Source organism: Mandrillus leucophaeus, unplaced genomic scaffold, assembly GCF_000951045.1.
Source record: "Mandrillus leucophaeus isolate KB7577 unplaced genomic scaffold, Mleu.le_1.0 Scaffold99, whole genome shotgun sequence".
In the NCBI taxonomy this organism is placed as follows: Eukaryota; Metazoa; Chordata; class Mammalia; order Primates; family Cercopithecidae; genus Mandrillus; species Mandrillus leucophaeus.
The window spans coordinates 2683948-2708423 of record NW_012110807.1 but is presented as its reverse complement, the minus strand read 5'-3'; the positions used below and the strand labels follow the sequence as shown (position 1 = coordinate 2708423).

The 24476-nt window shown below is 51.8% G+C and overlaps 1 protein-coding gene across 8 annotated transcripts in view; it reads left to right on the top strand.

Annotated features, from left to right (window-relative positions):
* The window catches only part of PPP2R4 (protein phosphatase 2A activator, regulatory subunit 4), a 39588-nt gene that overhangs the window by 10776 nt on the left and 4336 nt on the right, over nt 1–24476 (top strand). For 3 of the 8 annotated variants that reach the window (XM_011971185.1, XM_011971184.1, XM_011971187.1), the window contains 8 exons: nt 389–486; nt 2728–2814; nt 9047–9172; nt 11500–11617; nt 14633–14732; nt 16304–16428; nt 17424–17524; nt 22269–22376. In XM_011971185.1, coding sequence (XP_011826575.1) covers nt 389–486; nt 2728–2814; nt 9047–9172; nt 11500–11617; nt 14633–14732; nt 16304–16428; nt 17424–17524; nt 22269–22376 — 863 coding nt within the window. Of the gene's footprint in view, nt 1–388; nt 487–2727; nt 2815–8026; nt 8132–9046; nt 9173–11499; nt 11618–14632; nt 14733–16303; nt 16429–17423; nt 17525–22268; nt 22929–24476 lie in introns of those variants that run through there. The other 5 variants (XM_011971183.1, XM_011971181.1, XM_011971186.1 and 2 more) reach the window with 5 other exon arrangements.

Genomic DNA, 24476 nt, shown 5'->3' with positions numbered 1-24476 from the left:
TAATCCCAGCTACTCAGGACGCTGAGGCAGGAGAATCGCTTGAACCCGGGAGGCAGAGGTTGCAGTGAGCGAAGATCACGCCACTGCACTCCAGCTTGGGCTACAGAGCAAGACTCTGTCTCAAAAAAAAAAAAAGATAAATAAATAAAAAAAATTAGCTGGATGTGGTGGTGCATGCCTGTAATCCCAACTACTCAGGAGACTGAGGCAGGAGAATTGCTTGAACCCTGGAGGTGGAAGTTGCTGTGAGCCGAGATCATGTCACTGGACCCCAGCCTGGGCAACAAGAGCAAAACTCGGTCTCAAAAAAAAAAGGTGAGAAGGAGTGTGTGTATTATAGGGGAGGATTCTATTTACCTATTTGTTTTTTTCATTTTTTTTTGTCAAGATTCTTCGGAGGAGGCCCCTCCAGCCACTCAGAACTTCATCATTCCAAAAAAGGAGATCCACACAGTTCCAGACATGGGCAAATGGAAGCGTTCTCAGGTACCTGTGGTGTCTGCACTTTAGGTTTGGAACTGCAGTGAGAAACTTGGGCTTTTCAAAGGCAGTGGTTTTCCTGGCATGACGGGTGGTGAGTTCCTGGCCCTTCTCGCTCTTGGAGCCTGAGTTTTCAGAAGCTAGGGAGAAAGGTGATGGGAGCTGGCTGTCCCATCCCTAGATCTTTATCAGGCTGGTGCCAGGGTAGCCCAGGAGAGTTCCGCTCCTGGTTCTCATAAGCCATTGCCCCTTGAGTGTTGCTGTATTGGCGGAACATGAGTGTTCGAAATGATGGAGCGAGTCACTTTGATTCTTGGCTGCAAGTAACAGCAAGTGTGGCAGCCAGTGCCTCAAAGGGAGAAGAGGCTATCTCATGGAAACTTTGGCCAGGCATATAGCTAAGCCTGCACATACCTAGGAGCTGGGACCCAGAGCACTGGGCACAGATTGACTTTCTCTGCTGCTCAACTGAAATGATGGGCAGAAGATAACTACTTGTACCTCCCAGGCTTCTGGTACAGGCTGTGGAAATACAGACTGAGCAAAAGAAAGCCAATTTCAATTTCTAAGGGAAGGCCTCTGGCCCAATTCTAGTCAGGCTCCTGCCCCCGGCCTGTGAGCTGAGCTGGAGAGTGTTGCTCGTACAGAAGGCTGGGCACAGGGGTCCTCGCGTGCTGAGCATATTTTCCAGGAGACCCACACCCTACGACTTCTTTGCCTTGTCCTCACTGGGGCTTGGGGCCATCTAAGCCTGTGTGGTTCCTTTTTCACAAGCCTGCCCTCTCAGTGTTTGGAAATGGTTATCATGTCTTTTCTGAGCCTTCACCAGGATCAACAGTCCCTTCAGCTTAGAGACTCAAAGGATATAGTTTCAGTCCTTTCATCATCTTGGTTGCTTTACCTCAGAGTTTCTCAATGTGAGCACTATGGACATTTGGGGGCAGATAATTCTTCATTGTAGGGGGCCGTCCTGTGCCATGTAGGACGTTTAGTAATATCTCTGGCTTCTACCCACTAGATATCAGCAGCATTCCTTTCCCCAGCTGTCACAACTAGCATTGTCTCCAGATCTTGTCAGATCTTCTCTGAGCCAGATTGCTCTAGTTGAGAACCTGCTTGTTTGTTTGAATCCAAATGTGACACTTCCTTTGCTGCTTCTCATCCATGTGTTCCAGTGTAGCTACAGTCAGGACAGGGGCTCAGACTTGCCCTGGCCTGGGAGAGTTGCTTTGGAGAGGCCTGGCCTGCTGGGGGTCATCCCATGGCTGGCAGGAAGATCTTGGTATAGGAATACTTCCTTCTAGATATCAGGGCTTGTCTCAGGGCTTACTGTGGACACCCCAGCTTGGATAAGGAGAAAGAAAGTGAGAGGAAAAAGGGATGAAGAAGAAGCAAAACCAAACAGGAGTCACTTGTTCCCAGCACCTGCCTCTCTAGGGGCCTGCACCTCAATGCTATTTTTTTTTTTTTTTTTTTTTTGAGACAGGGTCTCACTCTGTCCCCCAGGCTGGAGTTCAGTGATGTGATCACAGCTCACTGCAGCCTCCACCTCTTGGGCTCAAGCAATCCTCCCACCTCAGCCATCTGAGTAGCTGGGACTACAGGCACCATGCCTGGCAAACTTTTTAATTTTTTGGAGAAATGGGGTCTCACTATGTTGCCCAGGCTGGTCTCAAGCTCCTGGGTTCAAGTGATCCTCCTGCCTCAGCCTCCCAAAGTGCTAGGATTACAGACTTGAGCCACAACACCTGACCCTCAGTGCTTTCTTATCCCTATGTTGGGTGTAACTGCAGCCCGGCAGGGAAGAGAGTGTCTGGTTGAAAGCTGGGGATGGTTGTGTGGGGAGACCTGTCTGTGGCAGGCATCTGCACTGCAACTAGACAGCCTGGCCTGCCTGTGGTGGCTGATTGCTGGGGGCAAGACCCTTGGTTTCCTCATCTGTAAGACGGCAACAGCAACAGCAGTGTCTACCTTATAGGTCTATTGTGTCAAGAAACTGCTGGCAGCAATAGTGAGTACTTGTTCTGGCTGGAGATTAGCGTGTTGCTGTGGTCACTGTCTTGCCAGCTTTTCTGGAGGGTAGGGATCGGGTATTTGGCATTATGTTTCTACTTCTACTGCTGTGGGGTTGGGAGTCAGGCTCAAGAGAAGTAGAAAACTCAGAGCTCTTTGGTAACCTGGTGGAGCTTGGGGCAGGTGGTAGGGGGGGTCTGCCACCCCTCTCCCATTCTTCTCTCTGTTTGGTAGGCATACGCTGACTACATCGGATTCATCCTTACCCTCAACGAAGGTGTGAAGGGGAAGAAACTGACCTTCGAGTACAAAGTCTCTGAGGTAGGCCCAGGAGGAGCTGCTGCAGCAGCCTTTCCAAAAATAGCTCCAGAGTTGCCGGGCGTGGTGGCTCACGCCTGTAATCCCACAACTTTGGGAGGCTGAGGCGGGCGGATCACGAGGTCAGGAGATCAAGACCATCCTGGCTAACACAGTGAAACCCCGTCTCTACTAAAAAAATACAAAAAACTAGCCGGGCGAGGTGGCGGGCGCCTGTAGTCCCAGCTACTCAGGAGGCTGAGGCAGGAGAATGGCGTAAATCCGGGAGGCGGAGCTTGCAGTGAGCCGAAATCCGGCCACTGCACTCCAGCCTGGGTGACAGAGCGAGACTCCGCCTCAAAAAAAAAAAAAAAAAAAAAATTAACCGGGCCTGGTGGTGGGCGCCCGTAGTCCCAGCTACTCGAGAGGCTGAGGCAGGAGAATGGCCTGAACCCAGGAGGCGGAGCTTGTAGTGAGCCGAGATGGTGCCACTGCACTCCAGCCTGGGCGAAAGAGAGAGACTCCGTCTTAAAAAAAAAAATACAAAAAATTAGCCGGGCGTGGTGGCGGGCGCCTGTAGTCCCATCTACTCAGGAGGCTGAGGCAGGAGAATGGCGTGAACCCAGGAGGCGGAGCTTGCAGTGAGCTGAGTTTGCGCCACTGCACTCCAACCTGGGCAACAGAACGAGACTCTGTCTCAGAAAAAAAATAGCTTCAGAGTCTCGTGGGCTCAGTACCCACCACCGGGCCAGGGCAGAAAATAAGATTGCCCAAATACATGTGCACTTCACATTTTCATGTCTATATTTCTAATTTTAAAAATCTGTGAATAGGTGGATATTTATAAAATTGAGATCAAGGTAAACATGCTGTTTTATAGTTAGTATTTTTTTTTTTTTTTTTGACGCGTAGTTTCAGTCTTGTTGCCCAGGCTGGAGTGCAGTGGTACGATCTTGGCTCACCAAAACCTCTGCCTCCTGGGTTCAAGCGATTCTCCTGCCTCAGCCTCCTGAGTAGCTGGGATTACAGGCGTGTGCCACCACGCCTGGCTAATTTTGAATTTTTAGTAGAGATGGGGTTTCTCCATGTTGGTCAGACTGGTCTCAAACTCCTGACCTCAGGTGATCTGCCTGCCTCAGCCTCCCAAAGTGCTGGGATTATAGGCATGAGCCACTGTACCTGGCCTGCTGTTTTTATATAACTTTTGAAATTAAAACAGATTACAAAATAGTAAATGTGCTCACTGGAGAGATTAGTAATAGACATGTGTTAGACATTCACAGCAGAGCTGATTTCTCCCTGTGTTTCTCATACCCAGCTTCCAGGGCAGCCCCTACTGACAGTGGACACCCAGGAAAGCAAGAGCTCCTCTTCTCCTGCAGTGAGCTGTGCCCTCATTTATTTGTTTTATTTTATTTTATTTTATTTTTAAATATAGAGACAGGGTCTCACCATGTTGCCCAGGCTGGTCTCGAACTCCTGAGCTCAAGCAATCCTCCTGCTGTGGTCTCCCAAAGTGCTGGGGTGACAGATGTGAGCCATCAAACTTGGCCCCTCATTTATTTAAACAGCCCCCATCTTCAGACTTTTAGATTATCTAGGTAAACATTGCTCCTCACATATCGTTGCATCCCTGCACATAGATCTGTGGGCCTTGTTTCCGAAGGATTCATTCTTAGACGCGGACATGTGGAGTCAAAGGGCACATGCATTTTTTTGCATTTGGGTTCACACTGTCTGGTGGGTGCTTTCTGGACGTTGTTTCAGAGATGGTTTTGTTTGTGTAGCGAGGGCAGAGCTGAGGGGAGGCAGATACTGATTGGAAGGTGTGGCCTTACTGGCTCTTTGCTTTTTCTGGATGCTGTCTCCCAGGGCTAGGACCTAGGCCTCCAGGAGCCTCTTGGGTTCATGTCCCAGTTGGCCCAGAGCCACCTTGAGTCTCTTACCTCAGACACCAGGGACTGAAAGTCCTCAGTACTTTGGCCTACCCAGCTCTCTAGCCACAGCCTTGGGCCTGTTGGGTAAGGTGTGGCCCTGCCCTGGCCCAGTTTCTCCACCTGCCCCAAGATCAACATTGTGTGCTTCACCCTTATACCCAGCCCCTGGCAGAGCTGCATACTGCTGGGCCTGTCTGGCTGTAGGGTGACCTAGGTCCTGTTCTGTTCATTTCAGGAGAACCAGGCCTGTGCTTCTGGTAGGCAGCCTTCCCGTGGGAGCCAGGCCCATTAGTGGCTTTTTGGGTTCCTTTTGGGCTCACTCAGTGCTCTGGAACTGAGGGTCTGGGTGCAGGATGGCTGGGGAAAGCGGGGGTTCCTCCTGGAGCCTGTGGTAAGGGATGCTCAGCTGTACTCAGTGGGCCAGGAATGTCGTGGAGGAAGGCTAATTAAAGGGGAAGTTTGTAATTACCCCAGCAAATCCTTAACTGCCAAGTCCTGTAATTGCCCGTGATTTTGATGGTAGCCATCCACAACAACCAGGTATTGTCTTTTTTTTTGAGGTTTTTTTTTTTTTGAGTTTTTTCTTGTCGCCCAGGCTGGAATGCAATGGCATGATCTTGGCTCACTGCAGCCTCCACCTCCCAGGCTCAGGCGATTCTCCTGCCTCAGCCTCCTGAGTAGCTGGGATTACAGGTGCCCGCCACCACACTCGGCTAATTTTTGTATTTTTAGTAGAGATGGGGTTTCACCATGTTGGCCAGGCTGGTCTCAAACTCCCTACCTACCTGTGATTCACCTGCCTTTGCCTCCCAAAGTGCTGGGATTACAGACGAGCTGCTGCGCCCGGCCCAGGTATTATCTTAGCTCAAGGACTGTGCTTTGGCAGGATTGCAGTGTGGTTACACGCTTGGGTTCTGGAGTCAGGCTGGCTAGTTTCATCACTTGTGAACCAATGGCTTTGTCATTTTTGACCCTCTGTTTCCTCATCTGTAGAGTGGTAAGAGTCAGCAGACTACTCATGGCCCCTTGGGGAAGATTCACTGAGATCCCATGAGTAGGGGTTGTCTTTTGCATAGTGCCTAACACATACTAAATAAATACTTGAATTGTTATTAGCTATTGTTACCATTAGGCATTAGTGAGTTCTAATTTTCAATAGTGTTGTTGCATAGAAAGCTAGCTCTTGGCTGGGCGTGGTGGCTCATGCCTGTCATCCCAGCACCTTGGGAGGCTGAGGCGGGTGAATCACGAGGTCAGGAGTTCAAGACCAGCCTGGCCAACATGGTGGAACCCTGTCTCTACTAAAGATACAAAAAATTAGCTGGGCTTGGTGGCGGGCACCTGTAATCCCAGCTACTTGGGAGGCTGAGGCAGGAGAATCCCTTGAAACCCAGGAGGCGAAGGTTGCAGTGATCCAAGATGGTGCCACTGCACTCCAGCCCAGGCAACAGTGTGAGACTCCGAGACTGTCTCAAAAAGAAAAAAAAAGGTAGCTTTTATTTTTTATTATTTATTTATTTTTATTTTTATTTTTGAGATGGAGTCTTGTTCCAACCCAGGCTGGAGTGCAATGGTGCGATCTTGGCTCACCACAGCCTCCGCCTCCTGGGTTCAAATGATTATCCTGCCTCAGCCTCCTCACTAGCTGGAATTACAGGCATGTGCCACTATGTCCAACTAATTTTGTATTTTTAGTAGAGATGGGATTTCTCCATGTTGATAAGGCTGGTCTCGAACTCCCGACCTCAGGTGATCTGCCTGTCTTGGCCTCCCAAAGTGCTGGGATTACAGACGTGAGCCACCGCGCCTGGCCAGCTAGCTCTTATTTTAAATGATGCCTGTCCTCCTCTTATGGGGGTTAACATTTTTGATTTTTGCAAAATAAATGTGATAGGAGGTTTATTTTTGTTGTTGTTGTTCTGTTTGCCTTTTTAAAACCTACAAGGGGGCAAAATTAAAAAATGGACAGTACAATTTTAGGGAAGATTTTACTGGTCCCTGAAATCCAAAAAGGAAGCACTGGCCTAGGGAGAATGGGAGAGCTGGAGTTGTTCTTTGTGCCTCAAAGGGGTTTCAGCCCCAGTTCCCTTTCTTCCAGCCCTTCTCTCCCAACACAACAAACAATAGAGGCAGCCCCTACATTCAAAAAGCCCTCTCCTGAAGAGGAGCTGGGAGCCTTTGAATTATTCATTGGCCCAGCTGAACTAGCAGCTGGGGCCTGGCTCCTGTGACCTCTGCCATCTCTGTCCCCTTCAGTGCCTTGCCTAAGACTGAGATCCCTGGGGCATCTGGGGCTGACTGGTGCTTCCTGGGGCCAAGATAACTGTGCCATCCATTGTAAGCCCCCATTGCTGCATGGGTTAGGTCTGGCCTGTGCTTATCAGCCATTCCTGGTTCTTCACAAAGCCAGGCTCTGCCAGCGCTCTCACATTTCAGCAAGGCATAAAGTGCCATCCTGGCCCTCTGCTTTAGCCAGGTGTAAAGGGAAATTTCTCCTCTTACAGGCTACTTTTCCTGTCCTTCCATGCCCCAAGCCTAGATAAAAGGGAAATGAGAGAGAGCAGCATTCAGGGCGGGTTTCACATATGCAGCTGGGGGCATGGCCAGCCTGAGTTTCATTAGCTTAAGCCTGCCTCTCCCCAAGTACATACATAGCTCTTGGCTGAGTCTTTGCACCTGGCAGGCCTAGTCTGCCTTGTCCTCCCAGGCGTAACTTCTCACGTGGGCATCACCCTGCTAGTTCCTACCCAGTGCCAGGATTTCCTGTAAGTTTCTTCTTATACCATTTGTTTCCATAGACACAGGCAAGATCCACTTCCTGGCAGGGACTCTTCCCAGGACTGACTGGCTGCAGATAGCCTCTGCATTGTATTTTCCACCAGCCCTGATGCTGGCCTTTTTCTACAAGCCAGCCTGGAAGGAGCACCTTCTAACTGACCTTTGGGTTGGGCAGACAGCCACCTGATTTCTTCATTCATTTTCACATTTTATGTGCCAATGCTGCCCACACCTCAGACTCCGATTCAACTTCTTGGTCCCTGTCTTCTGTGGGAAAGGCGTAAGGGGATGGGCTCTCAAACTCTGCCACCCTGCAAAGCATTGCACATGATGGCATTTCCACAAAGATATGAGTTGCAAACTGATTTACTGTAGCATTATGTATGAAATAGATAGTGAAACAGGTGGAAATAACCCAAACATTTAACAGTGAGGAATTAGTTAAATTAATTATAACGCAGTGGCATGATGAAATGTTATTCACTTAGTAAAGGTTGTCATAAGATAATGTTTATATGTAGATGTGGAATGAGGTTCATGAGGAAAAGGAGCAGGCTGCAAAGCAGAATGTGTCCTGTGATGAATGTATTCCGTTACCCCGTGCCGGGCACTATGCACCTCAGGAGGTATTTATCATCAGCCCCATTCTTTAGACAAAGAAACTGAGAGGCTCAGAGTTAGTCACTTGCTCAAGGTCTCACAGCAACTAAATGGTGTTTTAGCTGTGGTTTGAATCCAGACCCACCATGCTAAACAATATAAAACACTATAAGAAGATAACACAGAAGGGTATGTTAAAATGTTTAGTGTAGGCCGGACATGGTGGCTCATGCCTATAATCCCAGAACTTTGGGAGGCTGATGCAGGTGGATCACTTGAGGTCAGGAGTTTGAGACCAGCCTGACCAACATGGAGAAACCCTGTCTCTACTAGAAATACAAAAATTAGCTGGGCGTGGTGGCGTGTGCCTGTAATCCGAGCTACTTGGGAGGCTGAGGCAGGAGAATTGCTTGAACCTGGGAGGCAGGGGTTGCAGTGAGCTGAGATTGCGCCACTGCACTCCAGCCTGGGCAACAAGAGCGAAACTCCGTCTCAAAAAAAAAAAAGTTTAGTGTATTTCTGGGTGGCAGGATTACTGGTCATTTTCATTTTCTTCTGTTTATATTTCTATTTTTATGATGAGTAGGTATTGCATACTGAACAAAAGGCTTCCATAAAGTCTTTTTAAAAAGATGTCAGGGCTGGAGTTTGCTTATCTGTAGTGGCAGCCCATGGGTAGGCTGCCTACAGAAACCAGGTGCTAAAGCCACCCCGTCCTTGTCCCATCAGCCTAGTGTGCTTCCCTCTCTGGAAATCCCATCGTGCTCCCCTGACCCTCCTTCATATTCAGGACAGTGGGGAAGAAAGAGGGATGGGGGAGGGTGGCCAGCAGGGGCCATGCCAAGGGGTCGGTCATTGTCTGGCAGCAGTGGACTTCCCTCTGTGGCTAAGCGGGAGCCACTTGTCACTGTAGCTTGGACCCCTCTATTTTGCCTCCACAGGCCATTGAGAAACTAGTTGCTCTTCTCAACACGCTGGATAGGTGGATTGATGAGACTCCTCCAGTGGACCAGCCCTCTCGGTTTGGGAATAAGGCATACAGGACCTGGTATGCCAAACTTGATGAGGTGAGGCTGCCACAGGACAGGGACTGGGCTGGCAGTGAGGGTGGTGGCACCAGTTGGGAAAGGGCCTGCATTGTATAGCGCTTCTAGGCATGTACAAATCTCAGACAGTTTGTTAAAATGGCAGTTTCACTTAGCAGAATTACAAATGAGTTTATACTCTGGTCATCTTCTGGGAAACACGACTATGCATATACAGCCCTCTGCACTACTAGGCTGTTTATTAAGTCACTATTTGTATTACGGCAAATTGGAAATGTTCCAAGTATCCATCTGTAGGGGATCATTTAAATAAATTAGTCCATCCACATCATGGAGTACTGTGCAGCTATGAAAAGGAATTTTTTTTTCTCCCCCTCGCCAAGATGGAGTCTCGCTGTGTCGCCCAGGCTGGAGTGCAGTGGCGTGATCTCGGCTCACTGTAAGCTCCGCCTCCCAGGTTCCCGCCATTCTCCTGCCTCAGCCTCCTGAGTAGCTGGGACTACAGGCGCCCGCCACTACGCCCGGCTAATTTTTTGTATTTTTAGTAGAGACAGGGTTTCACCGTGTTAACCAGGATGGTCTCGATCTCCTGACCTTGTGATCCACCCATCTCGGCCTCCCAAATTGCTGGGATTACAGGTGTGAGCCACCGTGCCTGGCCCCAGAAAAGGAATTTTTTTAATAGCTGGGCATGGTGGCTTATGCATGTAATCTCAGAATTCGGGGAGGTTTAGGTGGGAGGATCACTAGAGCCCAGGAGTTTGTGAGTAGGCTAGGCAACATAGCAAAACCCCGTTTCTGCAAAAAATAAGAAATGGTGGTGCATGCCTTTGGTTTCAGCTACTTGGGTGGCTGAAGCAGGAGAATGACTTGAGCTCTGGAGTTTGAGGATGCACTGAGCTATGATGGAGCCATTGCACACCCGCTTGGAATGCTAGCTGCATACTCCATGGTGTAGATGAACTAGTCTATTGAACTGATCCCCTACTGATGTTTTTATTTTTGAATCTTATGAAGGTGTTACCTGTTCAAAGCAAACAAAAATAAAATAAAAATGCAGGATCTCAGACCCTGTCTAGAAAAGCAGAGTCTACAGGTCTGGGTAGGGACTGGGAATCTGGATTTTCACCAGCTTTCCAGGAGATTCTCATGCCAGTTGTCTACAACTGAGCTTAAGGAAATTTGGGTCCTAATTGCTCTGGCCTAATATTTTCACATAGAGCAGAGGGGAGGACTCAGGACCCAGTGAAGTGCTGTTCCCAAGAGGGGCCTGGGCCTGCCTCTGGACTCTTAAGATGGTACATGGTCTTTTTTTTTTCTTTTCTGTTGCTCAGGCTGGAGTGTAGCTCCCTGCAGCCTTGACCTCCTGGGCTCAAGCAATCCTCCTGCCTCACCCTCCCAAGTTGCTGGGACTACAGCATGCGCCACCACCCCTGGCTAATTTTTGTATTTTTAGTAGAGATGGGGTTTCATCATGTTGGCCAGGCTGGTCTTGAAATCCTGGCCTCAGGTGATCTGCCCACCTTGGCCTCCTAAAGTGTTGGGATTACAGGTGTGAGCCATTGTGCCCAACCTTAAGTTATATATTAAAGCTGACAAATTATAGCTGTACAGCTTACTCATGCCAAGTTTTTTACCCATGGAGTCACCACTCATGCAAAGCAATAGAACATTCTAGCTGGAGTGCTCCCCTTCCCAATTGATATAGCTCAGATTATTCTGATTTCTATTCCATAAATTGATTTTTTTCCATGTTTCTGAACTTTGTATAACTCTCTGGCTTCTTTTGCTCAATGTCATGTCTGAGATTCATCCATGTTTTCGTGTCTAGCTGTAAGTCTTTTTCTTTGCTGTGTAGTGTTCTGTTGTATGACTATACCACACTTTATTCATTTCACTGTCGATGGACATTTCCATTGCATTTCCACCTTTTGGCTACTCTAAACAATGCTGCTGTGAACATTCTTCTGCATGTCTTTTAATGGCACATGACACAAGCTCTTAGGAAGGTGGCCTGTGTGGGAATCATAGCACCGACCTACCAGAGTCTCTGTGGGGCTCCAGTGATTTACCACATGGGAGGATTGAGGCTTTTTTCCAGATTCCTCCTGTCTTGCCCCAGACCCCTGTGCCTTGGAAGAATCAGTCGATGATAAGCTGCCTGGGTAGTCTTCTGCTGTAGAATAATAAATGCTGTCCCTCCCCTTCCTTCTGTGGCCTGTCAGAACAGGGAACCAGGCTGGCCTGGCATGGCATGTGGGCCCCCAGTCAGGTGCTGCCCCTGGGCACCTGCCCACTGGGATGCTGCTTAATGTGCTGCCACCACTTTGTGTCTCTTGTGTTACCAGGAAGCAGAAAACTTGGTGGCCACAGTGGTCCCCACCCATCTGGCAGCTGCTGTGCCTGAGGTGGCTGTTTACCTAAAGGAGTCAGTGGGGAACTCCACGCGCATTGACTACGGCACAGGTATCTGCTGCTTGTGGGACTCTGTACTTATCTAGCTTCACTGCTTTCTTTTTTGGGCTTCAGGTGATCTCGGGGCCCTCTGAGCAAGCAAGAGCAATCAAGAATTTGCCAAGTACCTGCAGCCTATTGGGGCCAGCTGGGGTGCAGGATGGTTTCATGGGCAGGGAGGGCGTAGGCATGCAGGGAGGCCCGGATGCTGTGGCTCTGCCGTAGTCCACCAGGGGGAGCTGATGCCCTGTGCATGGTGCTCACGCAGCGCTGCTTTCTGTTCTTGTGAAAATGGTCTCTGAGCAACTCATCATCACCAAAATAATAATTAATTGAGCACTTACTGTATGTCAAGGCAGCAGCTTACTGAAGCTTTGAGAAATGGGAACGCTTCTTGGTGGCCTCTGCAGTGTCGTGGCACACCCTCTCCCTTGCACCCTTTGTCTCTTAGCTACATTCTCTGTGCTCTTGAGCTCTTTGGTTCTGTGGTCCATGTAAGCCAAGTGGACTTGGACTTTGAGGAGAGGGAGCGTGTGGGCACCTTAAAAGGGAAGTGTGGACAGGTGCTGTGGTGCGCGCCTGTAATCCCAGCACTTTGGGAGGCCGACGGGGAGGATTGCCCGAGCTCAGGAGTTTAAGACCAGCCTAGACAGTGTAGTGAGACTCCATCTCTTTTTTAAAAATTTATTTTAAGTTAGTTTTATTTATATATATATTTTTTGAGACAGGGTCTTGCCATGTCACCCAGGCTGCAGTATAGTGATGTGATCTTGGCCCACTGCAGCCTTGACCTCCTGGGCCCAAGTGATCCTCCTGCCTCTGCATCTCCCCACTCCCCAGTACCTGGGACTACAGGTGTGCACCACCGGCCTGGCAATTTATTTATTTATTTTTTTTGAGACAGAGTCCCACTCTGTTGCCCAGGCTGGAGTGCAGTGGCACGATCTTGGCTCACTGCAATCTCCACTTCCTGGGTTCAAGCGATTCTTCTGCCGGGACTACAGGCACACGCCACCATACCTGTCTAATTTTAGTGTTTTTAGTAGAGACAGGGTTTCACCATGTTGGCCAGGCTGGTCTCAAACTCCTGACCTCTGGTGAGGTTACTTCTCCACCCGCCTTGGCCTCCCAAAGTGCTGGGACTGGGATTACAGGCGTGAGCCACCACGCCTGGCTGATTGTTTTGTAGTTTTTATAGAGAAGGGTTTTTGCCATGTTGCCCGGACTGGTCTTGAACTCCTGAGCTCAAGCTGTTCTCCCACCTCAGCCTCCCAAAGTGCTTGCATTATAGGTGTGAGCCACCATGCTGAGACCCCATCTCTCGAAAATATAAAAGGGAGGCATTCTCTAGGTCAGGGCATGGCCTGTGTAGCTAAGGAGGACCTCTGCTTTGGTAAGGGCCCACCTTTCCTTCTTCCCTGCAGCAGGCAAATGGGAGCACCGCTCAGCCCTCCCCTTGTCTGGGGAATGTGATCTACAAGAGGGAGCCCCGGCCACAGAGGCAGGCCCTGGAGAAGGGCCCTCTTGGACCGGGTGGGGCTTTGACTAAGACCAGCAGGGAAAAGATCAAAGAGGGAAGACTGGCCAAGTCAGCAGGGGTTGGTGCCCCAGCTGCATTCGAACCCCTGAACAATGGGAGCCTGGGCCATGGCTGGTCATAATTGGAAACTGTGGCAGGGGAAGGAAACTGAGCTCACAAGCTTCCAGGCCCTGGAGGGGTCTTTGTCCTCCAGAGACAGGACAGAAGTATTCTCTGACACATTCTCTTCTCACCTCCCTCCAGATAGGTTTTGTGTGACACTGTGAACAATGGGATTCAATCACAGTCCAGTGAGTAGTTCCTATAGTGTAGACCGTTGCTGTTTGATATGACTGGGAAAGGAAGGAGGGTGCTTTTTCACCCTGTAATCTGATCATGTGTTCCCTGCTTAGAAGCCTGTAGTGACTCCCTATTGCTCTTAGGGTAAAGTCTGAGCTCTTTCTGATGGCCACAAGGCCCATGTGACCTGTAGCCTCCTGTCATCACACACGTTCTCCCTTGCTCTCACTGCCTTCGACATACTGGCCTCCTTAGGGTTCCTCAAACAGATGAAGCTTTTTCTTGCCTCAAGGCCTATGCACATGCTATTCCTTCTGGCTAGAATGCATTTCTTGCTTCCCTCACTCCCTTTGCCTTGCCAACTCACATCTTTCAGATTTCAGGTTAGATGTTACTTCCTTAGGGGAAACCTTGAACCCTTATGTCAGGGTCCTCCTGTGATATCCTCCAGTTAGCACCCTGTCTTTCTCCTTCAGAGCTGGAATCATAGTAGTGACTGTATATTTATAATGTCTGTTGTCCCTGATCATAAATTTTTTGAGGGCAGGGACTTACTTGTCACTGTCTCCTAGTGTGTAACATGGACGGTGACTGCTTACATAGTAGGTGCTCAGTAAATATGGTGGAATTGCTCAGTGAGTTAAGCCTACATGATGAAATGTAAATGTCCAGCCCGGGTCTTTTAGGAGTAGAATTATAGTACTGGTAGTTCTTTTTTTTCTTTTCTTTTTTTTTTTTTTTGAGACAGTCTCACTTTGTTGCCCAGGCTGGAGTGCAGTGGCCTTATCATGGCTCACTGCAGCCTCAACCTCCTGGGCTCAGGTGATCCTCCATCTCAGCCTCCTGAGTAGTTGGGACCACAGGCACATGCCACCATGTCTGGCTAATTTTTGTATTTTTTGTAGAGACAAAGAGTTTTGCCATGTTGGCCAGGCTGATCTTGAACTCCTGAGCTCAAGCAATCTGCCTGCCTCAGCCTCCTGAAGTGCTGGGATTACAGGCATGAGCCACCATACCCGGCCAGTATTATAGTTCTTGAAAGGAAAGGACCTAGCATATCTTTCTGAATGGGGAAGAGGTCTCGTTGTCTCCACGCTGACCACCTACCTCAGAGGGGCACTTATCAGTGATTTGGACTCTGGGAGACTAAAACAATCCCAGTCCTTTACCTGGACGACTGTCACCGTTGGTTGTTTTTTCTCCTCCAGGGCATGAGGCAGCCTTTGCTGCTTTCCTCTGCTGTCTCTGCAAGATTGGGGTGCTCCGGGTGGATGACCAAATAGCTATTGTCTTCAAGGTGTTCAATCGGTGAGAGAAAGGACAGGAGGGTTGGAGGAGGGGGCGTGAGGGGCCATCTCTTTCCTCCTCAGACTGGGAAAGGGGGTGCTGTAGGGTTCTCCTGAGTGGTTCATGGTTCTCTTGTCCCGACCTAATCAAGCTGTGGCTGTGGGTAGAGTGTCCAAGGCTTTTTTCCAACAGGTTCAAATTAACCTTCAAGTAAAAACAAGTGAAAGAATTGTCACGTAGGCCGGGCGTGGTGGCTCACGCCTATAATCCTAGCACTTTGGGAGGCCCAGGCAGGCGGATCACAAGGTCAGGTGTTCGACACCAGTCTGACCAACATGGTGAAACCCCGTCTGTACTAAAAATACAAGAATCAGCTGGGTATGGTGGCACTGGCTTGTAATTCCAGCTACTCTGAAGGCTGAGGCAGGAGAATTGCTTGAACCCAGGAAATGGAGGTTGCAGTGAGCTGAGATCATGCCACTGCACTCCAGCCTGGGTGACAGAGTGAGACTCTGTCTCAAAAAAAAAGAATTGTCACATAATATTTGCCAGTGCCCACACGGTGTTGACCATGTGGAGGAAGAATTCTAAGCACTTTATGTATAACTCATTAATTCTTACAACAACCCTGTGAAATAGCAACTGTTATTTCCATTTTACATATGAGGAAACTGAGGCACAGAGCTATCTGGTGTCTTCACTGGGTTTACGCCAGCTGAATGCTGGTAGTCAGACTCTGACTTGCTGCCCCGCACCACCCAAGCTAGTCACTGGGCAGCACTGATGTGGATCAGTTACCCAGAGCTCTTCAAATCCCCATTGTGGGCCCCAGTCTAGCTGTGCTGCTGCGGCAGGCCTGTGATGGAGCCCAGGAGCAGTGCTCAATGCTCCATGGGTGGCTGATATGCAGCCTCTGATAAAAGTGAAGGTTGGAACCAGAAGAACCTAGGAGATAACCTGCTGGGACTTGTGTCAGCTTTCAGACAGGCCGACTGAGGCTGGAGAGGCTGAGGCCCTGCCCAGAGTTTTACAAGTTGTCAGGAGTTGATGGCACCAAAACCCACCTTCCTAATCAGTGATTTTTGTTTTTTATTTTTTATTTTTTTTGAGACAGAGTCTCGCTCTGTCGCCCAGGCTGGAGTGCAGTGGCAAGATCTCAGCTCACTGCAAGCTCTGCCTCCTGGGTTCATGCCGTTCTCTTGCCTCAACCTCCAGAGTAGCTGAGACTACAGGTGCCCACCACCATACCTGGCTTATTTTTTGTGTTTTTAGTAGAGAATGGGTTTCACCGTGTTAGCCAGGATAGTCTCGATCTCCTGATCTTGTGATCCGCCTGCCTCGGCCTCCCAAAGTGCTGGGATTATAGGCGTGAGCCACCGCGCCTGGGCCCCTAATCAGTGATTTTTTTCCCTTTCCTGAGCCAAAAGATGGCTGAGTGTTTGTTGGGGGAAATGAAGCTACATTATTGAAATTGAGACCAGTTACACTCTTCAGTGGTTATTTTGGGGGCCTCCTTGTGCTCCCAGTGGCCAAAAGGGTGAGACTGTCTTTTTACTTTTTGCTACCTTCCCTTTCCCTGCCCTCCTGTGCAGGTACCTTGAGGTTATGCGGAAACTCCAGAAAACATACAGGATGGAGCCAGCCGGCAGCCAGGGAGTGTGGGGTCTGGATGACTTCCAGTTTCTGCCCTTCATCTGGGGCAGTTCACAGCTGATAGGTACTGGAGCAGGAGGCGCCTATCCCTCCACCCCCAGCCAAGTCTGCGTTCTGTGGCCCTCCCCTGCCCCTCCTGCGCTCCCTCCTTCCCTTCTTCCTGCCCAGGGCAGACAGTGACAGCTTGGAAAGCAGGGCATTAGACCAGCTATTGAGGGAGGCTGTTTGCTGTCGACCTTCTGCTGTGAGAGCCCGTGCAGTGGGCTGGGGGAGGCGGAGGCCAAGCGCCGCCAAGATAATGGGAAGTGACATGGGCTGGAGCAAGGGCGCATGCCTGGCACATAATGGACTGGTGTGAAATGCGCCCCAGCTCCTGGCAGCAGCTGTGGGGTTTTATGTTGAAAACGAGGGACCCTTTTGATTTGGTGACCAGCGTCATCCACTGTTATTATCAAGCTGTGTGCAAAGCGGCCCGTTAGGGAGCAGCCACCAAGTGCTGGGCGGTGGGCCTGCTTCCTGTGGGGCTCAGAGAGGCCTGCTCTGGTGACTCCCCCACTCTTGAAGCTGGTTTTCAGGATGGGGATGGGTGATCATCTCTATTTTGATGAAGAGTGAACTGCCTACAGAATGATATTCATAAATGACCATTAGTTGTGGCCTCAGGTGCATTGCCTCCCTGAATCTTCTCAGTGAACCTGTGAATGGTCTGCCAGCATGAGGCCAGCTCTGTTGACTGGCACCTGCACCAGGCACCATACTGCGTGCTGTAGGCGTGGTAATTATTGTCATGGCCCCGGGAGGAGGTGCTGTTCTTGTCCCCACTGTCCAGGTGAGGAAACTGAACCTTGGCAGGCTGAAGTCATGCGTCCAATGCCATGCAGCTAGAGCTTAGCACATTAGAATACACAAACCCAGAGCCATTTATTGCTCCTTCAAGGTGAGGTGTTGAGGGCACCATGGGCAGGACTGAGGCCCTTGGGTGGGTGTGACTGCTGGGCCGGGTTGCCCAGGTAGTGGTGGGGCCTGGTTCTGAACCCTGGGGCCCATTCCTCTTCCCAGACCACCCATACCTGGAGCCCAGACATTTTGTGGATGAGAAGGCGGTGAATGAGAACCACAAGGACTACATGTTCCTGGAATGTATCCTGTTTATCACCGAGGTGAGGAGGAGGGGTAAGAGAGAAGCCCATGGCTGCCTCCAGGCTTGGATGAACCGAGGATGGTGGCTTTACAGTGGATCAGAAGAGCCAGAGCTGCTGCCCAAAATGGCAGGGCCGGCCAGAGTGGGTTATTGAAAAGGAAGCACCACTGGGCCTCTCCTGAAAGAGTCAGCCGCTGCTGTCAGGGCCTCTGCCCAGTTCTCCTTCAGTTTCTCCTGAACACCACAGGAGTCTCAAGATGAGGGTCTAAGACTTGGTCACTAACTGGCCTTAGTGACTGCTGCAGCAGGTCTGAAAGGGTCAGGGTGGGGGAGATTTGTGGGGGAGGGTCAGCATCTTTCAGTGGAGCCCCACAAGGGTCTGTAGAACCATGTGCTTGTGGGTGTGTAAAATGAAACCACCAGAGGAGATGTAGCGAACCTCTGGCACAGACAGCTTTTCTGTTGAAGGGACACGTCTCTGTCAGTGCCTGAGGACGTGGGCCCGAGCAAAGTGCCAGTGTGGGAGTATGCAGGCCTGGCCTGTCGTGGCAGTCACTGGACAGCCAGCCCCATGGCTGGGCTCTGGAACTGGAAGTTCTTGTCTTACCAAGGCAGGATTCCTTATAGTGGGCCCTGGACCACTTGCGCAATATCTCCTAGGGTGTTTGTTAAAATGCACATTCCTGGGCCCCCCATCCCAACTTATTGCATCAGAATCTTAGGGGACAAGAGCCAGGAACCTGCATCTAAACACACTTGCCAGGTGACTGCACAGGAAAGCTGGGGACCCTGTGCTCTCTGGACCTCTCTTCAGGGAGATGTTAGGACTTTTCATCCTCCCTGCCATCCCCGTGCCCCAATTTCCAAAGGGTGCCCTAGCTCTGCTATCTGGAGAGGGTTTGAGAGTTCTATCCCTCCTCAGTTCCTTTCCTGACACCAGCACGGATGTCTGCTGCCTCAGTGAGGTCCTTAGCAGGCCTGTGGACACTGACCATGGGGGCTGCTGTCCGTCCGGGCTGTGTATTCCGAGCCCCCGAAGAGGTGGAGAAAGCTGGGTTATAACCAGCAGCCTTGGCTCCAAGCTCTTCCTGGTCAACATTCGGCTCAGGCTTCTGCCAAACTCCAGGGGCCAGAGGGGAATGACACATTTTTTCCAAGTCAGCAAATGGAGCCGGGCCTGATGGCTGGGCGGCCACCGCTTCATTCCCGGAGATCTGCTGCCCTCAGCAGTGTGGCAGGCCCAAGGTCGGGAGGACTCGGGGGCAGCCTGGCTCACTGCCTTGAAAGCCAGTCACGCGCTGCTCTCTGTGGAGTGGAATGTGGGGGTCTGTGGAGCCCTGGGGGACCTCAGGATAAGCTGGAGGAGCAGAGTGGGAAGAAGGGTGCAGATTCCACACTTGAGCTCTTGCCTGTGACTGAAAGGCTGAGCTGTTTGGGCTCCCCCTGGCGGCTGGCCAGGCCTCTGGGTCCCTGTCTATATTCTAACTAGGAGGCAGGCCAGGCCTGGCCTCCAGGATTTTGGGAATTGATTCCATGGTAAAAGTTTGTGTCTTTAGTTGGTTGGCTGATGATGTTGGTATAAAAACCCCAAAAGCTTTTCCAAAGTTTGGGACCCAGTTCCTCCACTAGAGGAAATCTCAAAGTAGCCACTAGGTGGCAGGAGAGGCACATTGAACTTGGAGAGGGTTTGGTTACATTTATTTGAGGCCTCAGAAGGAACAGGGAGGGGAGGGCGTGCCTAGAGTTTTTGGCTGTTCCGCACCTTCTCCACAGGGCCGGGTTTTCACTTTGGGTCTAGGCTCTTGGGCATGGTGTTCAACAGTGGGCGCTAGGAGGAGTGTGTCCAGGAGCTGAGGTGGCTGCAGCAAGGGCCCATCTTGCCACGTGGCCGCTGGTTGCAGCACAGATTGTGTTGGTTCTCCAGAGCGCCCACCCTCTTCCACCTCGGAGCAGTGAGCAGCATTTTGCAGCCCCTAGTTGGTGAGTGGCCTGGCCTAGCTCACTCGGGACCTGGAGGCTTGCACAGAGTTCTGTACACCTTGGTTGGGAAGGAGGCAATGTTTCCTCTGGAGATCCTGGATTCACCATGGTGCTCTTTTAACTGGGAGATTAAATAAAACACCTAGAACTTGGGAATGGAATCGTACAGCCCTTTCTGGGTCTCATGCCAAGACCACACTGATACCTTTGGGCATCCAAGGTGAGGGACCCCACCTTGCAGGGCCTCTGCAGCCTCTGGAAATGCAGCCCTGGCGCCTTTAAGAGCCCAGGGCAGGCAGGAAAAGAATTTCAGTTTCAATCTGGCTTCTAAATTTGGAGTTTTGGGAAGGGAGGGATCAGATTTCAGCTGGAAGGGAAGGAGCTGACAGGAAGGCGCTGTGCAGAGCCTCCCCACCCCCGCCCATCCCCCCAGTTACTGACAGAGGAGCCATTTACAAAAGGCCGATTCTCTGGGGAGTGGAGAGGCAGGAACGCAGCGTCTGTGAGTAATTTCCTGCTCAATATGGCTGCTCTGACTCACACGATTCCCCTGGGGTCACTGCGGGCTGCAGCTCGCTCGCTCGTTCTGGTTCTTTCTCTTCTCCCTTTGTGGCTAGAATGAGCTAATTTTTTTTTGTTGTTGTCTTCCAGCCCCGATTCCTTTTTCCCCCCATCGTCTGTTTTTCTTTGCCAGAGTTACAGGGTCTCCTTCTGAAGGATTTAGGGAGACGCTGGGCATTGAAGGCCTGGGGGGCAGCCTGCAGCCCCTCCAAATAAACTACCTCTCCGGCCTTTCTGTGGGTGGGGGCCCAGGGCCACTGGAGTTCCAGGACATGGGCCGAGCCCTGGCTCTGCCAGAGGCCTTTTGAGGATCTGTTCTTTGGCCCTGGTGGGCGACGCTGGCCAGGAGGCAGGGGCTCTGTCTTCCAGTGCCCATCTGCCTGCCTTTGCCTCGGAGCCCTTGCCGGGCAGGCCCCTGGCAGACGAAGCCGACAGGGTGCCCCCTGGTTGCTTGCTCAGAGGGCCCTGTCCAGAGAGTGAAACTGGTTACACAGCTCCATGCTTCCTAAGCTTTCCCGGGCCTGGAAGTATGCACGGGGCTGGAGCCTGCAGACTGGGGAAGGGGCGGGGTAGGGCGGGGAGGGGCTGGGGGTGGAGTGTAGTTGAGCCGGGCAGTTGAAACAAAGCTCCCCCGAGGTGAGGCCCCTGTAGGCTGGGGGTGCCTGGCTGCCCTCCTGGAGGAGCGAGCCTTGGATGATTCTGGGTGAAGCAAGTGGCCCAGGACAAGGCCCCCAGGGACCAGGGTGGGCTTTGTCTCTGTCGAGTGCCTCGGGCTCTTGCTTGGCTGTGGTGGAGACTGAGAGAGGAGAGGAGGGGAGGGGAGGGAGGAGCCTGTTGTCCTTGCTCCTGAACGTGGGTGTTTGGATGGGCTTTTTGGGAACCTGGGCCAGGGGAGGGAGATGAGGGGTAAAACGACAGTTTTTTTTTTTACTTAAATCTTAAAAGTTTTGTCACAGGTGCCCTTACTAGAGAAGTAAGAGGCCTGCCAGGAGTGGGTCACCAGGTGGCAGCCCATGGCTCAAGAGTGGGGGCTCCTAAGGGTCCTCGTGGTGAACTGATGCCCCATTTTGGAGAGCGTTTCTGGCTTATTTTTTCTCCTTCAGATAACCCAGCCTCCCCTGACACCTGCATGTTTCTGGAACCTTCCAAGTCTCTGTTTGCCAGACTCAGCCTCTTTGCAGAGTCTTCCTTCTGCAGCATGGGTCTGGGGTGCAGAACCCTGTTCCCCTGTAAATGCTGCCTATGAGCTGGGGGAATATGTCGAGGGGAATTATGAACTGCTTGGTTAATAAATACAAATGTGCTGGACTCGTGGTGTCAGGGGGATATGCTCAGGCACACAGGCGTCCCTCTGTGGTTTCTGACGTCATGGGAACTTCATGCTGGCTGCAGAATCTTTCTCTTCCTTCCTGGAGGGTCAGACTCTTTGGCAAGAGGGAGGACCAGGAATGGATCCGTCCTTGTGCCTGCCTCTTTCAGCTGCTGTGGCGGCCACCCCTTCCCCACCTCCTGGCCTGGCCAGGCTGGCTGCTCCTTCAGGCACCCCTGCCTCCCATCCGCCCTCTCTTCCCTCACTCTGCCTGCCACGCAGAGGGCTGTCGGATACCTGGGTTTGGTCATACCCACCTTGGTCCTCTTGCAAATTGACCCTTTCCTCATCTCTTTTAGCTCTGCTGGTGGCAGGTGCAGACCACGTGTCCTGTGGAGGGGGGGGCCTGGGGGAGAAGGGGTGGGCCTGGAGGGGTGGGGTCAAGGTGCTGCTGCTGTTTATCTGAGCCCGAGTGAACCCCTGTGCTGGAGAGGCGCTCTGAGGCTCCTGGGGAGTCGGTGGGAATGACACCAGAAGCTCAGGTGGAGATCTTATCTTCCTGAGGCTGCGGGATTTGGTGGGCGACAGGAATTAGGCCCCCTTTTTTTTGGCTGTGGGAGAAAGAGGGGTGGCTGTGGGTGGGTGGGCATGGAATGTTATATTTTCCTAGCAGGCCTTGAGGGCCAAGGGGGAACCCTGTCTCTGGCACTTGCATATGCCTGTTTGTATGTTTGCACCCCAGGCGGATGTTGTAGCTTGGTCCCCAAGTGTCTGCGTGTGTGTTGCATGTGTGTATGCGCGCGTGTGTGTGTATGTGTGTGTATGCATGCATGGGTGTGACTTTGCTGCAGGGGAGGAGGGATGAGCTCCCAGCCAGCCCCTGCCTCTTCAGCTTGTGGCTTCTCTTTTTCAGATGAAGACTGGCCCATTTGCAGAGCACTCCAACCAGCTGTGGAACATCAGCGCTGTCCCTTCCTGGTCCAAAGTGAACCAGGGTCTCATCCGCATGTATAAGGCCGAGGTGAGTGGGGGCTGGCCAGTGTGCCTGTCCCTGCTGCCGCACTTAGTCCTGGGCTGGGGACAAAGCAAAATATGTGGGGCCTGGGGCTCCTGCTTCCTCCTACCCCACTGTTTTGCTCTGAATCTTAGGCCATCCCCTCTGATACTTGGGGCCTTGGAATCTCCCGTCTGGGGCATGGGCAGTCAGAGAAGTACCAGCCACCCCAGCCCTGAAAAGCTGCAGCCCAGCTCTGTCCTGATGAGCTTGGAGGCTGAGGCAAGGACCTGCTACGTGGAGAGTTGGGGTGATGGGGGCCTCTGTTCTCCCTTGTCAAGTGGCCGAAGGCTCCTCGAGGCTTAGGCAGCCTGAGTCTGGCTCTCCCATGGCATACCTGGGAAGGGTCTTACCCTTTGGAGGCATCTCTAAAGTGCTGCCTTCAAATGTTAGTGTGTATGATCGCTGAGTGGTGGGAGGTCTGAGGGTAGGCCAGGAATTGGCATTTTTATGGACCCCTTCAGGGATTTTGATGCAAATAGTTTTCCCTGCTCTCAAATCAGATGCGGAGGAGAGGAGAGCCGAGGTTTCCTGGAGCTCCCCCTGCTGGCAGGCAGCCGAGGGTGTCTCCTGCCCTCTTGGCAGTGTTCTCTCAGCCAAGGAGGTGGCCTTTTCCCTCTTGCAAGTGGGGAGGAGACATTTTATTTCTACCCTGTCCCTTCTGCTAGCTCCTCCCACTTCCTGGGAAGACTAATTCTAGAACTGCTTGACCTTGGCCAGGGAACGGCTGGATGTGAAGTTCCACACCTGGATTGATGGTTCCCTAAAGTCCCTTCTTTCTGTCCTCAGGCTGGTCCTGGTGACTAGTTCATGGCCTCAGACACTGTCCTGTGGGCATCATCTCTTGACTCCTGGCCAGCCTTCTCTTCTGGGAACGGTTGCTCCCGGTCTTCATTGGACCCAAAGCTTCCTGGATCCCATCAGCAGAGGCGGGACAATGGGGAAGGGTGCCAGAGGCCAGTGGGGTGGGGGAGCACAGATACTTCCAGTTGGCTTGGCTCCCTGCACTCAGTCCTGAAGGGGTTAACGAGGCTTGAACTGAGCAGGCCCGGCCCTCTCTCCCTTCCGCCCCCTCCCCCTTTGGTCCCCTTCCTCTGGACCTCACATCCTGTGTTTAGGTTCCAACCCACATACCTCTAATCTGAGAGGCCTGAGAGCCTGTTGGCTGGAGCTGCCTAGGCTCCTTCCGGCCGCAGCTGGCCACCCCCGGCTCTCCACTCCTCTGCCGTGGGTCACTGCCCTCTGGTGTCCTGGTGTTCCTGACAACCCCACCCCCGCCTGGCCCACAGTGGGGGACCTCTCACTCTACTGTGCCCCCCCCCCCACCGCTCAGGGTGTCTGAGCATATGAGAGGTACACAGTGCCCTCCAGCCTCCTCCCGACCCCAACCCTTGTGTGCCAAAGAGAGGACTCTGGCTGCCTTCCCTGCTTGGTACCTGAAGTACTCTACAAGCCTCTTAATTCAAGTGACTGTAAACTTCTCTTGACTCAGGCTCTAAGGCCCAAAGGATAGGGTTAGAGACCCTGTCCCCTTCTCTTACCTGCCCTTCCAGAGACAAAAGAACTCCGGGCTGACACAGGATGAGGGAGGAGCATATTCGGATTGAAAATGGTGTGGCAGGAACACAGGGATGGTCCGCTGTGCACAGGCTGTCGGGGTCTCCGTGGGGTCTGAGCCACAGGGTGGCGAACACAAGGACACTGAAAATGACCAGCTCAGGACAAGGGGCTCTCTAGTAATCACAAAGTGGCCTTCCTGTGGCAGGCGCTGTGTGGGGAAGGGGACAGGCTCCTGTGTAGGGTGACGCTGGAACTCACTGACTTTAAGATCACCAAGTCAGGCCGGGCGCGGTGGCTCGTACCTGTAATCCCAGCACTTTGGGAGGCCGAGGCGGGCAGATCACGAGATCAGGAGATCGAGACCATCCTGGCTAACACAGTGAAACCCCATCTCTATTAAAAATATAAAAAATTAGCCAGGCGTGGTGGCAGGTGCCTGTAGTCCCAGCTACTCAGGAGGCTGAGGCAGGAGAATGGCGTGAACCTGGGAGGTGGAGCTTGCAGTGA